This window comes from Salvelinus alpinus, chromosome 20, assembly GCF_045679555.1.
Source record: "Salvelinus alpinus chromosome 20, SLU_Salpinus.1, whole genome shotgun sequence".
NCBI classification, from domain to species: Eukaryota; Metazoa; Chordata; class Actinopteri; order Salmoniformes; family Salmonidae; genus Salvelinus; species Salvelinus alpinus.
In genome coordinates, this window is record NC_092105.1 from 10211022 (window position 1) to 10231581 (window position 20560).

The window sequence follows — 20560 nt, forward strand, 5'->3', positions numbered from 1 at the left end:
TACTGTCCACCTGATGACAACAGTACTGTCCACCTGATGACAACAGTACTGTCCACCTGATGACAACAGTACTGTCCACATGATGACAACAGTACTGTCCACCTGATGACAACAGTACTGTCCAGGGACATGATGACCACAGTACTGTCCACCTGATGACAACAGTACTGTCCACCTGATGACAAGAGTACTGTCTACCTGATGACAACAGTACTGTCCACCTGATGACAACAGTGCTGTCCACCTGAAAACAACAGTACTGTCCAGGGACATAATGACAACAGTACTGTCCACATGATGACCTCAGTACTGTCCACCTAATGACAACAGTACTGTCCACCTGATGACAACAGTACTGTCCACCTGATGACAACAGTACTGTCCACCTGATGACAACAGTACTGTCCACCTGATGACCACAGTACTGTCCACCTGATGACAACAGTACTGTCCACCTGATGACAACAGTACTGTCCACCTGATAACAACAGTACTGTCCAGGGACATAATGACCACAGTACTGTCCACCTGATGACAACAGTACTGTCCACCTGATGACCACAGTACTGTCCACCTGATGACAACAGTACTGTCCACCTGATGACAACAGTACTGTCCACCTGATGACCACAGTACTGTCCACCTGATGACAACAGTACTGTCCACCTGATGACCACAGTACTGTCCACCTGATGACAACAGTACTGTCCACCTGATGACAACAGTACTGTCCACCTGATGACAACAGTACTGTCCACCTGATGAAAACAGTACTGTCCACCTGATGACAACAGTACTGTCCACATGATGACAACAGTACTGTCCACCTGATGACAACAGTACTGTCCAGGGACATGATGACCACAGTACTGTCCACCTGATGACAACAGTACTGTCCACCTGATGACAACAGTACTGTCTACCTGATGACAACAGTACTGTCCACCTGATGAAAACAGTACTGTCCACCTGAAAACAACAGTACTGTCCAGGGACATAATGACAACAGTACTGTCCACATGATGACCTCAGTACTGTCCACCTAATGACAACAGTACTGTCCACCTGATGACAACAGTACTGTCCACCTGATGACAACACAACTGTCCACCTGATGACAACAGTACTGTCCACCTGATGACAACAGTACTGTCCACCTGATGACCACAGTACTGTCCACCTGATGACAACAGTACTGTCCACCTGATGACAACAGTACTGTCCACCTGATGACCACAGTACTGTCCACCTGATGACAACAGTACTGTCCACCTGATGACCACAGTACTGTCCACCTGATGACAACAGTACTGTCCACCTGATGACAACAGTACTGTCCAGGGACCTGATGACAACAGTACTGTCCACCTGATGACAACAGTACTGTCCACCTGATGACAACAGTACTGTCCACCTGATGACAACAGTACTGTCCACCTGATGACAACAGTACTGTCCACCTGATGACAACAGTACTGTCCACATGATGACAACAGTACTGTCCACATGATGACAACAGTACTGTCCAGGGACATGATGACAACAGTACTGTCCACCTGATGACCACAGTACTGTCCACCTGATGACAACAGTACTGTCCAGGGCCATGATGACCACAGTACTGTCCACCTGATGACAACAGTACTGTCCAGGGACATGATGACCACAGTACTGTCCACCTGATGACAACAGTACTGTCCACCTGATGACAACAGTACTGTCCACCTGATGACAACAGTACTGTCCACCTGATGACAACAGTACTGTCCACCTGATGACAACAGTACTGTCCACCTGATGACAACAGTACTGTCCAGGGACATGATGACCACAGTACTGTCCACCTGATGACAACAGTACTGTCCACCTGATGACAAGAGTACTGTCTACCTGATGACAACAGTACTGTCCACCTGATGACAACAGTGCTGTCCACCTGAAAACAACAGTACTGTCCAGGGACATAATGACAACAGTACTGTCCACATGATGACCTCAGTACTGTCCACCTAATGACAACAGTACTGTCCACCTGATGACAACAGTACTGTCCACCTGATGACAACAGTACTGTCCACCTGATGACAACAGTACTGTCCACCTGATGACCACAGTACTGTCCACCTGATGACAACAGTACTGTCCACCTGATGACAACAGTACTGTCCACCTGATGACCACAGTACTGTCCACCTGATGACAACAGTACTGTCCACCTGATGACCACAGTACTGTCCACCTGATGACAACAGTACTGTCCACCTGATGACAACAGTACTGTCCACCTGATGACAACAGTACTGTCCACCTGATGAAAACAGTACTGTCCACCTGATGACAACAGTACTGTCCACCTGATGACAACAGTACTGTCTACCTGATGAAAACAGTACTGTCCACATGATGACAACAGTACTGTCCACATGATGACAACAGTACTGTGCAGAGACATGATGATAACAGTACTGTCCACCTGATGACCACAGTACTGTCCACCTGATGACCATAGTACTGTCCACCTGATGACAACAGTACTGTCCAGGGACATGATGACAACAGTACTGTCCACCTGATGACAACAGTACTGTCCACCTGATGACAACAGGACTGTCCACTTGATGACAACAGTACTGTCCACCTGATGACAACAGTACTGTCCACCTGATGACAACAGTACTGTCCAGGGACATGATGACCACAGTACTGTCCACCTGATGACCATAGTACTGTCCACCTGATGACAACAGTACTGTCCAGGGACATGATGACCATAGTACTGTCCACCTGATGACAACAGTACTGTCCAGGGACATGATGACCACAGTACTGTCCACCTGATGACAACAGTACTGTCCACCTGATGACAACAGTACTGTCCACCTGATGACAACAGTACTGTCCACCTGATGACAACAGTACTGTCCACATGATGACAACAGTACTGTCCACCTGATGACAACAGTACTGTCCAGGGACATGATGACCACAGTACTGTCCACCTGATGACAACAGTACTGTCCACCTGATGACAAGAGTACTGTCTACCTGATGACAACAGTACTGTCCACCTGATGACAACAGTACTGTCCACCTGATAACAACAGTACTGTCCAGGGACATAATGACCACAGTACTGTCCACCTGATGACAACAGTACTGTCCACCTGATGACCACAGTACTGTCCACCTGATGACAACAGTACTGTCCACCTGATGACAACAGTACTGTCCACCTGATGACCACAGTACTGTCCACCTGATGACAACAGTACTGTCCACCTGATGACCACAGTACTGTCCACCTGATGACAACAGTACTGTCCACCTGATGACAACAGTACTGTCCACCTGATGACAACAGTACTGTCCACCTGATGAAAACAGTACTGTCCACCTGATGACAACAGTACTGTCCACATGATGACAACAGTACTGTCCACCTGATGACAACAGTACTGTCCAGGGACATGATGACCACAGTACTGTCCACCTGATGACAACAGTACTGTCCACCTGATGACAAGAGTACTGTCTACCTGATGACAACAGTACTGTCCACCTGATGACAACAGTACTGTCCACCTGAAAACAACAGTACTGTCCAGGGACATAATGACAACAGTACTGTCCACATGATGACCTCAGTACTGTCCACCTAATGACAACAGTACTGTCCACCTGATGACAACAGTACTGTCCACCTGATGACAACACAACTGTCCACCTGATGACAACAGTACTGTCCACCTGATGACAACAGTACTGTCCACCTGATGACCACAGTACTGTCCACCTGATGACAACAGTACTGTCCACCTGATGACAACAGTACTGTCCACCTGATGACCACAGTACTGTCCACCTGATGACAACAGTACTGTCCACCTGATGACCACAGTACTGTCCACCTGATGACAACAGTACTGTCCACCTGATGACAACAGTACTGTCCACCTGATGACAACAGTACTGTCCACCTGATGAAAACAGTACTGTCCACCTGATGACAACAGTACTGTCCACCTGATGACAACAGTACTGTCTACCTGATGAAAACAGTACTGTCCACATGATGACAACAGTACTGTCCACATGATGACAACAGTACTGTGCAGAGACATGATGATAACAGTACTGTCCACCTGATGACCACAGTACTGTCCACCTGATGACCATAGTACTGTCCACCTGATGACAACAGTACTGTCCAGGGACATGATGACAACAGTACTGTCCACCTGATGACAACAGTACTGTCCACCTGATGACAACAGGACTGTCCACTTGATGACAACAGTACTGTCCAGGGACATGATGACCACAGTACTGTCCACCTGATGACAACAGTACTGTCCACCTGATGACAACAGTACTGTCCAGGGACATGATGACCATAGTACTGTCCACCTGATGACCATAGTACTGTCCACTTGATGACAACAGTACTGTCCACCTGATGACAACAGTACTGTCCACCTGATGACACCAGTACTGTCCAGGGACATGATGACCACAGTACTGTCCACCTGATGACCATAGTACTGTCCACCTGATGACAACAGTACTGTCCAGGGACATGATGACCATAGTACTGTCCACCTGATGACAACAGTACTGTCCAGGGACATGATGACCACAGTACTGTCCACCTGATGACAACAGTACTGTCCACCTGATGACAACAGTACTGTCCACCTGATGACAACAGTACTGTCCACCTGATGACAACAGTACTGTCCACCTGATGACAACAGTACTGTCCACCTGATGACAACAGTACTGTCCAGGGACATGATGACCACAGTACTGTCCACCTGATGACAACAGTACTGTCCACCTGATGACAAGAGTACTGTCCACCTGATGACAACACAACTGTCCACCTGATGACAACAGTACTGTCCACCTGATGACAACAGTACTGTCCACCTGATGACCACAGTACTGTCCACCTGATGACAACAGTACTGTCCACCTGATGACAACAGTACTGTCCACCTGATGACCACAGTACTGTCCACCTGATGACAACAGTACTGTCCACCTGATGACCACAGTACTGTCCACCTGATGACAACAGTACTGTCCACCTGATGACAACAGTACTGTCCACCTGATGACAACAGTACTGTCCACCTGATGAAAACAGTACTGTCCACCTGATGACAACAGTACTGTCCACCTGATGACAACAGTACTGTCTACCTGATGAAAACAGTACTGTCCACATGATGACAACAGTACTGTCCACATGATGACAACAGTACTGTGCAGAGACATGATGATAACAGTACTGTCCACCTGATGACCACAGTACTGTCCACCTGATGACCATAGTACTGTCCACCTGATGACAACAGTACTGTCCAGGGACATGATGACAACAGTACTGTCCACCTGATGACAACAGTACTGTCCACCTGATGACAACAGGACTGTCCACTTGATGACAACAGTACTGTCCAGGGACATGATGACCACAGTACTGTCCACCTGATGACAACAGTACTGTCCACCTGATGACAACAGTACTGTCCAGGGACATGATGACCATAGTACTGTCCACCTGATGACCATAGTACTGTCCACTTGATGACAACAGTACTGTCCACCTGATGACAACAGTACTGTCCACCTGATGACACCAGTACTGTCCAGGGACATGATGACCACAGTACTGTCCACCTGATGACCATAGTACTGTCCACCTGATGACAACAGTACTGTCCAGGGACATGATGACCATAGTACTGTCCACCTGATGACAACAGTACTGTCCAGGGACATGATGACCACAGTCCTGTCCACCTGATGACAACAGTACTGTCCACCTGATGACAACAGTACTGTCCACCTGATGACAACAGTACTGTCCACCTGATGACAACAGTACTGTCCACCTGATGACAACAGTACTGTCCACCTGATGACAACAGTACTGTCCAGGGACATGATGACCACAGTACTGTCCACCTGATGACAACAGTACTGTCCACCTGATGACAAGAGTACTGTCTACCTGATGACAACAGTACTGTCCACCTGATGACAACAGTACTGTCCACCTGATAACAACAGTACTGTCCAGGGACATAATGACAACAGTACTGTCCACATGATGACCTCAGTACTGTCCACCTAATGACAACAGTACTGTCCACCTGATGACAACAGTACTGTCCACCTGATGACAACAGTACTGTCCACCTGATGACCACAGTACTGTCCACCTGATGACCACAGTACTGTCCACCTGATGACAACAGTACTGTCCACCTGATGACAACAGTACTGTCCACCTGATGACCACAGTACTGTCCACCTGATGACAACAGTACTGTCCACCTGATGACCACAGTACTGTCCACCTGATGACAACAGTACTGTCCACCTGATGACAACAGTACTGTCCACCTGATGACAACAGTACTGTCCACCTGATGAAAACAGTACTGTCCACCTGATGACAACAGTACTGTCCACCTGATGACAACAGTACTGTCTACCTGATGAAAACAGTACTGTTCACATGATGACAACAGTACTGTCCACATGATGACAACAGTACTGTCCAGAGACATGATGACAACAGTACTGTCCAGGGACATGATGACAACAGTATTGTCCAGGGACATGATGACAACAGTACTGTCCACCTGATGTCAACAGTACTGTCCAGGGACATGATGACAACAGTATTGTCCAGGGACATGATGACAACAGTACTGTCCACCTGATGACAACAGTACTGTCCAGGGATATGATGACCACAGTACTGTCCACCTGATGACAACAGTACAGTCCACCTGATGACAACAGTACTGTCCACCTGATGACAACAGTACTGTCCAGGGACATGATGACAACAGTACTGTCCAGGGACATGATGACAACAGTACTGTCCAGGGACATGATGACAACAGTACTGTCCAGGGACATGATGACAACAGTACTGTCCAGGGACATGATGACAACAGTATTGTCCAGGGACATGATGACCACAGTACTGTCCACCTGATGACAACAGTACTGTCCAGGGACATGATGACAACAGTACTGTCCAGGGACATGATGACAACAGTACTGTCCACCTGATGACAACAGTACTGTCCACCTGATGACAACAGTACTGTCCACCTGATGACAACAGTACTGTCCACCTGATGACAACAGTACTGTCCAGGGACATGATGACAACAGTACTGTCCAGGGACATGATGACAACAGTACTGTCCAGGGACATGATGACAACAGTATTGTCCAGGGACATGATGACCACAGTACTGTCCACCTGATGACAACAGTACTGTCCAGGGACATGATGACAACAGTACTGTCCAGTGACATGATGACCACAGTACTGTCCACCTGATGACAACAGTACTGTCCAGGGACATGATGACAACAGTACTGTCCAGGGACATGATGACAACAGTACTGTCCAGGGACATGATGACAACAGTATTGTCCAGGGACATGATGACAACAGTACTGTCCACCTGATGACAACAGTACTGTCCACCTGATGACCACAGTACTGTCCACCTGATGACCACAGTACTGTCCACCTGATGACAACAGTACTGTCCACCTGATGACAACAGTACTGTCCAGGGACATGATGACAACAGTACTGTCCAGGGACATGATGACAACAGTACTGTCCAGGGACATGATGACAACAGTACTGTCCAGGGACATGATGACAACAGTACTGTCCTGGGACATGATGACAACAGTACTGTCCACCTGATGACAACAGTACTGTCCAGGGACATGATGACCACAGTACTGTCCACCTGATGACAACAGTACTGTCCACCTGATGACAACATTACTGTCCAGGGACATGATGACAACAGTACTGTCCACCTGATGACAACAGTACTGTCCAGGGACATGATGACCACAGTACTGTCCACCTGATGACAACAGTACTGTCCACCTGACGACAACAGTACTGTCCAGGGACATGATGACCACAGTACTGTCCACCTGATGACAACAGTACTGTCCACCTGATGACCACAGTACTGTCCACCTGATGACCACAGTACTGTCCAGGGACATGATGACAACAGTACTGTCCAGGGACATGATGACAACAGTACTGTCCAGGGACATGATGACAACAGTACTGTCCAGGGACATGATGACAACAGTACTGTCCACCTGAGGACCTCAGTACTGTCCAGGGACATGATGACAACAGTACTGTCCAGGGACATGATGACAACAGTACTGTCCACCTGATGACAACAGTACTGTCCAGGGACATGATGACAACAGTACTGTCCAGGGACATGATGACCACAGTACTGTCCACCTGATGACAACAGTACTGTCCAGGGACATGCTGACAACAGTACTGTCGAGGGACATGATGACAACAGTACTGTCGAGGGACATGATGACAACAGTACTGTCCAGGGACATGATGACAACAGTACTGTCCAGGGACATGATGACAACAGTACTGTCCAGGGACATGATGACAACAGTACTGTCCAGGGACATGATGACAACAGCCATTCCATTCCAAGACAATTCTGTCTCTGACTAAGGGAAATGAGAGCCAGCCCCACTTCAGTCAAGTCCTCCACTATGTTTCTAACTGCAGACAAACTGTGACTATTACCTCCTTCACAGACAGACTATTGTATGTTGCCTATAAAACATTTCTGGCAATAGTCTTTAGAGCCTAATTAATACAGTCCCACTTTCTTCCTGGAATCAGCCTATTATATCTCCCGTGCACATGGCGGCTGGTTCAAGAGTGGGAGTAGATATGGGCCGATGTGGATGTACGTCTATTTTAATACATCCATTGAATTTACACCATCACAAAGAAATCCCATTATTCATTTGTTTTAGGCAGGTCCTGGAAGTAATGTACAGTATATATGGAGATAAACTATATACATTTGAAGTCGGAAGTTTACAAACACCTTAGCCAAATACATTCAAACTGTTTTTCACAATTCCTGACATTTAATCATTTAAACATTCCCTGTCTTAGGTCAGTTAGGATCAACACGTCATTTTAGGAATTTGAAATGTCAGAATAATAGTGGAGAGAATTATTTATTTCAGCTTTTATTTCTTTCATCACATTCCCAGTGGGTCAGAAGTTTACATACACTCAACTAGTATTTGGTAGTATTGCCTTTAAATAGTTTAACTTGGGTGAAAAGTTTCGGGTAGCCTTCCACAAGCTCTCACAATAAGTTGGGTGAATATTGGCCCATTCCTCCTGACAGCTGGTGTAACTGAGTCAGGTTTGTAGGCCTCCTTGCTTGCACACGCCTTTTCAGTTCTGCCCACAAATGGTTCTATTGGATTGAGGTCAGGTCTTTGTGATGGCCACTCTAATACCTTGACTTTCTTGTCCTTAAGCCATTTTGCCACAACTTTGGAAGTATGCTTGGGTTCATTGTCCATTTGGAAGACCCATTTGTGACCAAGCTTTAACTTCCTGACTGATGTCTTGAGATGTTGCTTAAATATATCCACATCATTTTCCTGCCTCATGATGCCATCTATTTTGTGAAGTGCACCAGTCCCTCCTGAGCAAAGCACCTCCACAACATGATGCTGCCACCCCGTGCTCCACGGTTGGGATTGTGTTCTTGGGCTTGCAAGCCTCCCCCTTTTTCCTCCAAACATAACGATGGTCATTATGGCCAAACAGTTATATTTTTCTTTCATCAGACCTGAGGACATTTCTTCAAAAAGTACGATCTTTGTCCCCATGTGCAGTTGCAAACCGTAGTCTGGCTTTTTTATGGCGGTTTTGGAGCAGTGGCTTCTTCCTTGCTGAGCGGCCTTTCAGGTTATGTCGATATAGGACTCGTTTTACTGTGGATACAGATACTTTTGTACCTGTTTCCTCCGGCATCTTCACAAGGTCCTTTGCTGTTGTTCTGGGATTGATTTGCACTTTTCGCACCAAAGTACGTTAATCTCTAGGAGACAGAACGCATCTCCTTCCTGAGCGATATGACGGCTCCGTGGTCCCATGGTGTTTATACTTGCATACTATTGTTTGTACAGATGATAGTGGTACCTACAGGCGTTTGGAAATTGCTCCCAAGGATGAACCAGACTTGTGGAGATCTACAATTTTTTCTCTGAGGTCTTGGCTGATTTCTTTTGATTTTCCCATGATGTCAAACAAAGAGGCACTGAGTTTGAAGGTAGGCCTTGAAATACATCCACAGGTACACCTCCAATTGTCTCAAATGATGTCAATTAGCCTATCAGAAGCTTCTAAAGCCATGACATCATTTTCTGGAATTTTCCAAGCTGTTTAAAGGCACAGTCAACTTAGTGTATGTAAACTTTTGACCCACTGGAATTGTGATACAGTGAATTATAAGTGAAGTAATCTGTCTGTAAACAATTGTTGGAAAAATGACTTGTGTCATGAACAAAGTAGATGTCCTAACCGACTTACCAAAACTATAGTTTGTTAACAAGAAATTGTGGAGTGGTTGAAAAACAAATTTTAATGACTCCAACCTAAGTGTATGTAAACTTCCGACTTCAACTGTATACTAAAGTATGTGGACACCACTTCAAATGAGCGAATTTGGCGATTTCAGCCACCCCCTTTGCTGATATGTGTATAAAATTGAGCACACAGCCATGCAATCGCTATAGACAAACAAAGGCATTAGAATGGCCTTACTGAAGAGCTCAGTGACTTTCAATGTGGCACTGTCATAGGATGCCACCTTTCCGACAAATCAGTTTGTCAAATTTCTGCCCTGATAGAGCTGCCCTGGTCAACTGTACGTGCTGTGGAAATGTCAAGGAGCAACATCGGCTCAGTCGCGAAGTGGTAGGCCACACAAGCTCATAGAACGGGACCCCAGAGTGCTGAAGCGCGTAGCGCGTACAAATCATCTGTCCTCGATTGCAACACTCACTACCGTGTTCCAAACTACCTCTGGAAGCAATGTCAGCACAAGAACCGTTCGTCGGGGGCTGCATGAAATGTGTTTCCATTGCCGAGCAGCCGTACACAAACCTAAGATCGCCATGTGTAATGCCAAGCGTCGGCTGGAGTGCTGAAAAGCTGGAGCAGTGGAAACACATTCTCTGGAGTGATGAATCACGCTTCACCATCTGGCAGTCAGACGGAGGAATCTGGGTTTGGCAGATGCCAGGAGAACGCTACCTGCCCCAATGCATAGTGCCAACTGTAAAGTTTGGTGGAGAAGGAATAATAGTCTGGGGTTGTGTTTCATGGTTCAGGCCCCTTAGTTCCAGAAAAGGTACATCTTAATGCTACAGCATACAATGACATTTTAGACTATTCTGGGATTCCAACATTGTGGCAACAGTTTGGGGAAGGCCCTTTCCTGTTTCAGCATGACAATGCCCCCGTGCACAAAGCGAGGTCCATACAAAAATGATTTGTCGAGATCGGTGTGGAAGAACTTGACTCGCCTGCACAGAGCCCTGACCTCAACCCCATCAAATACCTTTGGAATGAATTGTAACGCCAACTGCGAGCCAGGCCTAATCGCCCAACATCAGTGCCCGACATCACTAATGCTCGTGGTTGAAAAGAAGCAAGTTTCCGCAGCAATGTTCCAACATCTGGTGGAAAGCCTTCCCAGAAGAGTGGGGGCTGTTAAAGCAAAGGGGGGACCAACTCCATATTAACGCCCGTGATTTTAGAATGAGATGTTCAACAAGCAGGGGGATAAATAAGGGGATAAATACAATGCATTCAGAAAGTATTCAGACTTTTTGTTACGTTACAGCCTTATTCTAAAATGGATTATAATTTCCCCCCCCCCTCATCAATCTACACACAATACCCCACAATGAGGAAGCAAAAACAGGTTTTTAGAAATGTTGGCAGATGTATATAAAAAAACAAAACAGAAATACCTTACTTACATAAGTATTCAGACCTTTTGATGTGAGACTCGAAATGTAGCTTAGGTGCATCCTGTTTCCATTGATCATCCTTGAGATGTTTCTACAACTTGGAGTCCACCTGTGGTAAATTCAATTGATTGGACATGATTTGGAAAGGCACACACCTGCCTATATAAGATCCCACAGTTGACAGTGCATGTCAGAGCAAAAACCAAGCCATGAGGTCGAAGGAATTGTCCCTAGAGCTCCGAGAGAGGATTGTGTCGAGGCAAAGATCTGGGGAAGGTCCACAAGAACACAGTGGCCTCCATCATTCTTAAATGGAAAAAGTTTGGAACGACCAAGGCTCTTCCTAGAGCTCGCCGGCCAGCCAAACTGATCAATCGGGGGTGAAGGGCCTTGGTCATGGAGGTGACCAAGAACCTGATGGTTACTCTGACAGAGCTCCAGAGTTCCTCTGTGGATATGGGAGAACCTTCCAGAAGAACAACCATCTCTGCAGCACTCCACCAATCAGACCTTTATGGTAAAGTGGCCAGACGGAAGCCACTCCTCAGTAAAAAGCACATGACATCCCACTTGGAGTTTGCCAAAAGGCAAAGGGTCTGAATACTTATGTAAATTATATTTCAGTTTTTTATGTTAAATTTGCAATTTGAAACAATTTCTAAAAACCAGTTTTTTGCTTTGTTTGTTGTGTGTAGATTGATGAGGGAAAAAAACAATTGAATCCATTTTAGAATAAGGCTGTAACGTAACAAAATGTGAAAACAATCAAGGGTCGGAATATTTTACGAATGCACTGTACATGTAAAAAAAATATAAAAAAAAATATATATATATATAGTTTACTGATCATTCTTATAACTCTCAGATAAAGGACAAACACACTTCAGAACAAACTTCATTTTGAGACTATCTGTTGTTCCATGTAGGGAATCTTTTATTCGATGCATTTCTATTGGCTTATAGCAGTAATGCCAAATTCAAAGTTTCATCCAATAATATTTTCATATTTTCATTAATACCTGAAGGGGTCTTAAAATTCTAAATCAAATAGCTAAATGATCCTTGGTATGACCATCTTAAAACAATTCCATATGTTATAACCCCCCCCCCCCCCTCCCGGGGCTATCACAGAGCTTGGACTCTAGAGGGTTATTGGTCACAGGCTTCTGGTCTGGAGTAGGCCTTGGCTACTAAGCGACTGCAAGTGAAGAGAAAAATAATCCACTTGTTAAAGCAGTTAAAACAATAACAAAGTGTACTCCCCATCACTGTTTGGGTAAAAAGCAGGGTGATGGGGCTGGAGAAATGTAACCACTCTCAAATTCAAAGACATAGCTATGGTTGTAAGAACTGACCATCCATGTTATCAGAAGTATAGTTATGAACATGTTTTGAGGCTATACAGTGTGTTTACATTTTCTTTGTTTACAAACATTGGAGTTAAACAAGCTTATATTTTGGGTTCTGATCGGGAAGGAATGTTGAACTACTGGGCTTCCTGAGTGGCGCAGCAGTCTAAGGCACTGCATCTCAGTGATGGGACAAGACTGTAACTACCAATTGGATATTACGAAATTGGGGAGAAAAATGGGTGAAATAAAATAGAGAAATGAATGTACTTCTGGTGTACCAAAATGCAATGTTGGTGTGATCAAGTCGTAATAATGACTAGGTTGGTTATACATTTGATTTATAACAAAAAGTAGGCAAAAAATTGATGGGATGCTAAAGTTGACGAGATGCTAAAGTTGACGAGATGCTAAAGTTGACGAAATGCTAAAGTTGACAGAAAAACGTCTTGGTTTGAAAGGTGTATATGAGAGATGTGCCTCATTGTATCACACAGAAAAAGAGCTACATAAACCAATCATAATCCGACAAGTGGTGAAAAGCACTTGACTGGTGGAAAGTGTTTCAAACTCATCAACGCTTGTATGTATTGAGAACATCAACAAGACTTTTGACATAACTGGCACGAAATAGTCCTATTTATCATTCCCTATCGTACGCACATCTTTACCATTCTAACAGTCCATTAAAGGCACCTGAGAAAGAAAGCTCTGTCAGCAGTCACCAAAAGCTACATGTCTGTTTGTACTGAAAGTGTCTGTTATGCTCTTTTGTCCCTGTCTTGTGAGTCAAGCAAGGCTTGCAGAAAGTTCATAATCAAATAATGAAATGTTCAAATGAGACAGCCGTAGAGGTACACTTTACAATGCATATGAGCTCGTTTGATTGCTAAAGCTGGCAGAGGATGTTTGAACATCATTTCCTTCAGTCAATGGACCCTTTTATCCGCTTAACTATCATCTATTTTCCACCATGGCGCCTTCATGTCATCTTGGCAGTGTAGTTCAACATTTCTGCACCAGCATTGAGCTACAATATGAAGCTGTCTCACACAGCTAAGAATTCATTACTGCTGCAAAGAATTCATACTGCTACAATCTCTTTAAAGTATTATGATTTCAGTAATCTCTTTGAGGTGTACACTGTGTAATCGTCATTTACTTTAGCTTTACACTGAGGGCGGTTCTGTAGGATTAGGGATAGACAGACTGTCAACACACGTGTTTGTAGTGCATGTTGGCTTGGTGCAGGGGTCTGATACAAGGGTCTGTTAAGCATCTTCACAATGTCAGAGAAAGACAGAGAGCTTCCACTCACCCTGGTCAAGAGGCTGGCCATTAACTGCTGTGGCTTTCATCTTGAGGGCCTCCCTGGCAGACGTGTTGCAGGCGCAGCCTTTATTAGTATCCTGGTCACTATCAGCCAGGTCACTGTCACCATGGCCACTGTCTCGGAGGCTCGCGCGCTCTGCATCCTTAAAAGTTGAGCTGCTGCAGGAAGGGGAGAGAAACATGACATAAAACAATAACTCACTGGTGGTAGTGTCTATCTATCTTTCTTGTGATCGCCTCTGCGCCCTATTTTGACATGCTTGGCCTGATGCCATGATATTGACTACGATGCAAATTGAGGTGGTTAGGTAGTTATCATTTAGCGACGTTACCTTTGAGCAAATGGTTGCCTGTTGGCCACGTTATTCGGCTCCGAAGGAAAATTATCCGTCTGAGAATAAAATCAGAGAGAAATTATTAGTTTATTGTGCTCCAGACATTTTTTTTCATTTTTATGTGTGCAACATGAGATATTCAAAGGACATGCCCATAGCTGTGCCTTGGCCTACATTCTGATCTGTACATTTGAATCATTTAGGAATATATAAAACATGGTAATAAAACATATTCCAAAGTGGCACCCTGAAAAGAACAAATCTCCTTCGTGTCCATACTATACGTGCCTGTTTGGCGAGGCTGAGCGGTAATGCAGCAGCCACTGCCATCTGCATCCACGTTTCTACTTATCATGAGAATTATTGTGTTTGTGTTGATCACACCCACATGCCCTAGCAACATGGCCTAGCAACAGACCTTGTCATCAGTGTTATCATCTCGGAGACTGTCCTAGATATTTACATCATTAACAACTGAAAAACACTGCTGTGCTAAATACAATTACATGCATTCCCTGTCAATTGAATATGCTGGCTTGCATAAGAAACCCTGTCATTTTGTACAAGGTAGAGCTGGACCCTGGTAAAGGCCTTATCGTGCCAACATAGGATTTGGATTTGTGGAACTGGCCCATGTTTGTGGAGGGCAAGAAGTGGGATTGTAAGGTTATGCTGTATGCATCTAGCTGTCTGCCACATAATATTTTACTAATGTGATCAGACAAGCTGCTGTCCAATCCCACATTTTGGGCAGGGTTTTGTTTTCACAGACGGATCTGGCAGTGGTAGCACAGCAGCGCAGTCCAAGACTCACATGGTTTGCATATCTAACAGAAATGGGTTTCGGATTATTCAGACCACCTGTAAGGTGCTGCTAGAAGCGACTCATAATGGGCCAATTTCAGAATGGTTAGGATCTCTGTGGAGGAGAAGTAGATTGCAAACAGTCTATTCAAGCACGCTAACAACCGGTGCCAACATATATTTTAATATATTTCTTCAATATGGCGTATTATCCTGTATCGGCTGCATTTTTCGAGTCCTTCAAATGGCAATATTGTAGGGCGCCAGACAGGGAATAAAAATGATAATAAGGATGTGTGATTGCATGGTGCCTGAGAGTATTGATTTGAAGAATTACCTCTCTTGTGGCAGATTTAGAATCCATGAATGGAGAATAAAAGGCTGACAATGATTCTGTTTCTTACCTGTATCACTGACATTCTATTCATAGGAGTCTCTGTGGTAAGCCCCGCAAAGCTTGAGTGACAGCCAGCCCGAGGTACCGTCAGGCTGTTAAAAGTGGTTTTCAGATACATGACCTCTGACCTGGGCAGCGTGAGAGGCAGGGGGCTGGTCGCCTGGTAGTCGAAACAGATAGGCGAGGTGATGAGAGACGGGCTGCTCACCACGTTCATCCTGCTCACAGAGTCCCTCTCCTCCACCTCGCTCTGCACCAGCATGATGTCGCTCTTGTTGATCTTCTTCTTCTTGCCGTTTCCAACCGGGGGATTGGAGTTGGAGTACTCGGCCATACGGCAGTTATAATTCCCAGCCTCCTTATCTTGATGCTTGGACTTAACGGCGATGGTAGTCATGACAGCCAGGAGCATGAGGGAGATGATGCAGAGGGTGATGATGAGGGGCAGGGACATGTCCCAGTGCTGCTGCTCCCCGCTGGCGCTGGACTCCCCTGCTGCCATGGCTCCTGTGTTGGCCTTAATGATCAGCTTAGCCACGGCATACAGTGGGGGCTTGCCGTGATCGGTTACCTTCACTACCAGCTCCACAGCTGGGGCCACGTCCTCCCACACAGCATGGGCAGTCCTCACCTCGCCGGCCACAGGGTCCATCTCAAACAGGTGTTCCTCGTTACCTTCCCAGATCTCGTAGGTCAGACGACCGCTCTCCCCGTGGTCCTGATCGACTGCTCTCACTGTGGTCACTATGTACCCCAGGCCTACATTTCTAGGGACCATGATTTCCGCAGTATCATTTAGCATTAGGGGTAATACAATAACTGGTAGATTGTCATTGACGTCAAGCACACTGACCCTGACTGTGGCACTGCCCTCCATATGAGGAGACCCTGCGTCTTTAGCTTGAACTTTGAACTCAAAGAACTTAGTTTGTTCGTAGTTGAAAGACCTTGAGGCGTAAATGGCTCCGTTGGTAGGATTGACAGACACGTAGGTGTAAACTGACACGTCTCCGATGTGCGACGGTAAAATGGAGTAAGACACAGTTCCATTCTGACCTATATCTGGATCATGAGCCAGAACTGAGCCTAAGTACTCCCCTGGGATGTTGTTCTCAGGCACCTGTAGCACGTACACTGTCTTGGTGAAACGTGGCGCATTGTCATTCTCATCTAAGATTTTCACTGTAAATGATTTGGTGTAATTCAAGGAGGGTATTCCATTGTCTCTGGCCACTATGGTCACATTATATTCGTCTTTCAGTTCCCTGTCTAGAGGTCTGTCTGTGAGCAGAGTGTAAAAATTATCATTGTTTTCCTGCAGCCTGAAAGGTACATTGCCAAGCACCCTGCACTGGAGCTGGCCATTTCTCCCAGAATCCTTATCAGTGACTCTCACCAGGGCTATGACAGATTCTGGAGGCGCTGCCTCACTGATAGCTCCCTGGCGGACGGAGACAAAACTTATCACGGGCCAGTTATCATTCTTGTCAAGCACTTTGACTGAAATCTTACAATGGCCAGGGATGGGGTTAGGCCCCAGGTCCATGGCCTGCACGTCAAATTCAATGGTTGGATTATCCTCATAGTCAATTTCTCCCTGAATCTTAATGACACCTGTTTTGGGATCAATAGAAAACAACTCCTGGACTCTATCAGATGCATATCCACTGAAAGAATAGACTACCTGTCCATTGCTGCCCTCATCTTGGTCTGTTGCATTCACATCTATCAGTATTCTTCCAGGTGGTGAGTTTTCAGGAAGCTCCAGCATGTAGCCGGGTTTGTCAAATACTGGGCTATTATCGTTTGAATCAGTAACTCTCACATTGATTTGCATGGACCCTGATCTTGGATACTCCCCTCCATCAATGGCTGTCAAAAGGAGAGTGTGATGAGACTGATCTTCCCTATCTAGAGGGCGCTGAACCACCAATTCTGGATATATGGTTCCATCACCCCTCAATTTCAAGTCCAAAGAAAATGTATTGTAATCATCTCTGGTGACCTGATAAGTCTTTATTCCGTTTTGTCCAGAATCTGAGTCGTGTGCAATTGTTAAAGGGAACCGCGTCCCAGCAGCTGCGTTCTCTGAAATATCAATATTGATGTGATCTGAGGGGAAACTGGGGGAGTTGTCGTTTATATCCACTACATCAATCTTGATCATGCATATTTCCTTGTCGTTGGCAAACACTTCCATGGAGAGCTGACACTTGGGGTTGCGTTTGCACAATGTCTCCCTGTCAATCCGCTGTTTGGTAAAAAGCAGCCCACTCTCCGAATCCACATCAATGAGATGTGGAGCAGAATTCTCCAGAACTCGAAAGTTCGATTTTTTTCCTTTCTCCACCGGTCCAAATCCGGCATCCTTAGCAATGTTTCCGATAACAGTTCCAGGTCCCTGCTCCTCCGGAACAGAATAATTGAGATTTTTCAGTGTCCGGGCTTTAGCCCAGAAGAGAAGGAAAAATATGACAGGAAGACGCATATCCCTTTACCGTGTAGGATGCGCGTGCTTAAAAAATGTCCCTTTTAACTTCCAACCTGTTGATTTGTCCAGGTGCCACACTACGACTAAAATCACACGAGACAGGTAGTTTTGTATCCAACACGACAGCGGATATTTAATCGATTTATGAGCCAGCCTTTTCCCTCTTTTACGCGGTTATTCTAACCTCCTTCACATGCCATATACAGCTATAATGAACTCTTTCTGTAAACAAAGATGAACGCCCAAAGATATATCACGCATTAGCCTAACGCAATACACAATTGAACATGTGGCAGACGTGATTCACTTGTGAGATGAATAAAATATATTTAGTGATTTTAAAGCGTTCATGATTTCCCTTGTTGCTACAAGGTTACAACCGTTTGTTCAACAGTCTATGCTGAAGGTTAGGCAGTACAAATGCGCAAAGCCCATGCGGCATCTACACCTAGTTTACAGAAAAATACGGAGATATTCATTCATTTAACTACACATTTTCCAGCGTAGCCGGCTACCATCTACAGTATACTTTTTTTGTGTGAGAGCTAGTCTACACACTGTTGCATACTGGTTATGAACATGTAGTCTACATGAACTAACCCATAAAGTATCCTATAGCAGATGCACCAATAAATATGCTCCTTCGGGACCACGTTTTACATCCTTTCATTCACGAACATCTGGAGAGCGATAGGGACTTTTGCCCGATAATTGTCCTATAATCAGTCCAGTAATCCGGTAATCCAGTCCAGTTGGACCTTGTGCTCTTGCATCCTGCATTGATTCGGGGGTAAGAGAATCAACACTGCCTCTTTAGAGGTTACACAAATCCCCAAAAATCAGGTGCACAACGTTGTAGATTTTCCGATATGCTCAAAATTGTTTTTTTTTCTTCCTGTGTTCAATTCTCCAGTCACGTCAACAGTTGAAAACAGCTCGTCTTGGCATTGAGATCTGGTTACCACTAGAATCCTCAATACGCCCTACACCGACTCCAGTTTATATCTTGGTGCATTTAACATGTTTCTGATCGTCTTCCAGCCAATGAGTGAAACAGTGACAGATCCTGCCTTGGGGGTTTTCTCCAATAGGTCTGGCAAGTTCGCATTGAAGGAGGGCTGTTCCGCTGGTACGTGACTCACTTACTGATGTGAGCGCACTGAGCAGAGAGCTGGAGATGAGAACGTGCTTGTGGATGTTGTTCCCGAATACATCTGGATGTGCAGTAGAGATAGTGTGTGTGGATCATAGAAAAATGTCAGAATAAGAATACATATAAAAAGACTGATAAAAACCTGTGAGGTCTTGGGTAGAGTGGTGACCCAGTGCTTGACTTGGACTGAAATTTTGGGTGCAAATTGTTATATTTAGATGCAGGAGCTCCACAATAGTTTTAAACTAATATTCTATAAGAGGAACCAACCTGGTCTCAGAGCATTTCTTATTATTCTGTACATAAATCCGAGATACTCCATTTAGAATGATATGTTACGTTTGGGATGGTATTTATTAATTTGTGGATGTCCATCATCCATTTCGTATGATATGTTACAAATTACAATTCGTATGATATGTTAGGAATTTGCTAAATGTATTATATATTGCGAATTCCAATTTGTTGTTGCTAATGTTACCTAGGCTAGGGGTTAGGGTTAGGGGCGGTTTAGCTAAAAAGTTTATGGTTGGGGTTAGGGGGGGTGGGGGTAGATAACATGCTAAATAGTTGTTGCAAAGTAGCTAAAAAGTAGTAAATAGTTGAAAAATTGCTAATTAGCTAATATTCTAAAGTTGTCCGTGATGAGATTCAAACACGCACATTTTGGGTTGCTAGACATTTGCGTTATACGTCCCCACCCCAACCAACCAATCACCATCTTTTTGTTTTTGCCTCAAGAAACCTTCTGTAACCATACCAAACACAACATGACATATCATACTAATTTGAGTG

The 20560-nt window shown here is 45.0% G+C and overlaps 1 protein-coding gene across 4 annotated transcripts in view; it reads right to left on the reverse strand.

The window, feature by feature from the left end:
• Nucleotides 1-19748, reverse strand: part of LOC139546281 (protocadherin-17-like) — a 40959-nt gene extending 21211 nt beyond the window's left edge. Inside the window, exons 1-3 of one of the 4 annotated variants that reach the window (XM_071354463.1) lie at nt 16330-19748; nt 14918-14976; nt 14572-14741 (exon numbers count right to left, since the gene is read on the reverse strand). In XM_071354463.1, the coding sequence (XP_071210564.1) occupies nt 14572-14741; nt 14918-14976; nt 16330-18609 (2509 nt within the window). In that variant the 5' untranslated portion in view covers nt 18610-19748. Of the gene's footprint in view, nt 1-14571; nt 14745-14917; nt 14977-16128 lie in introns of all 4 variants that reach the window. The other 3 variants (XM_071354462.1, XM_071354461.1, XM_071354459.1) reach the window with 3 other exon arrangements.
• Between the last annotated feature and the right edge of the window lie 812 nt (nt 19749-20560).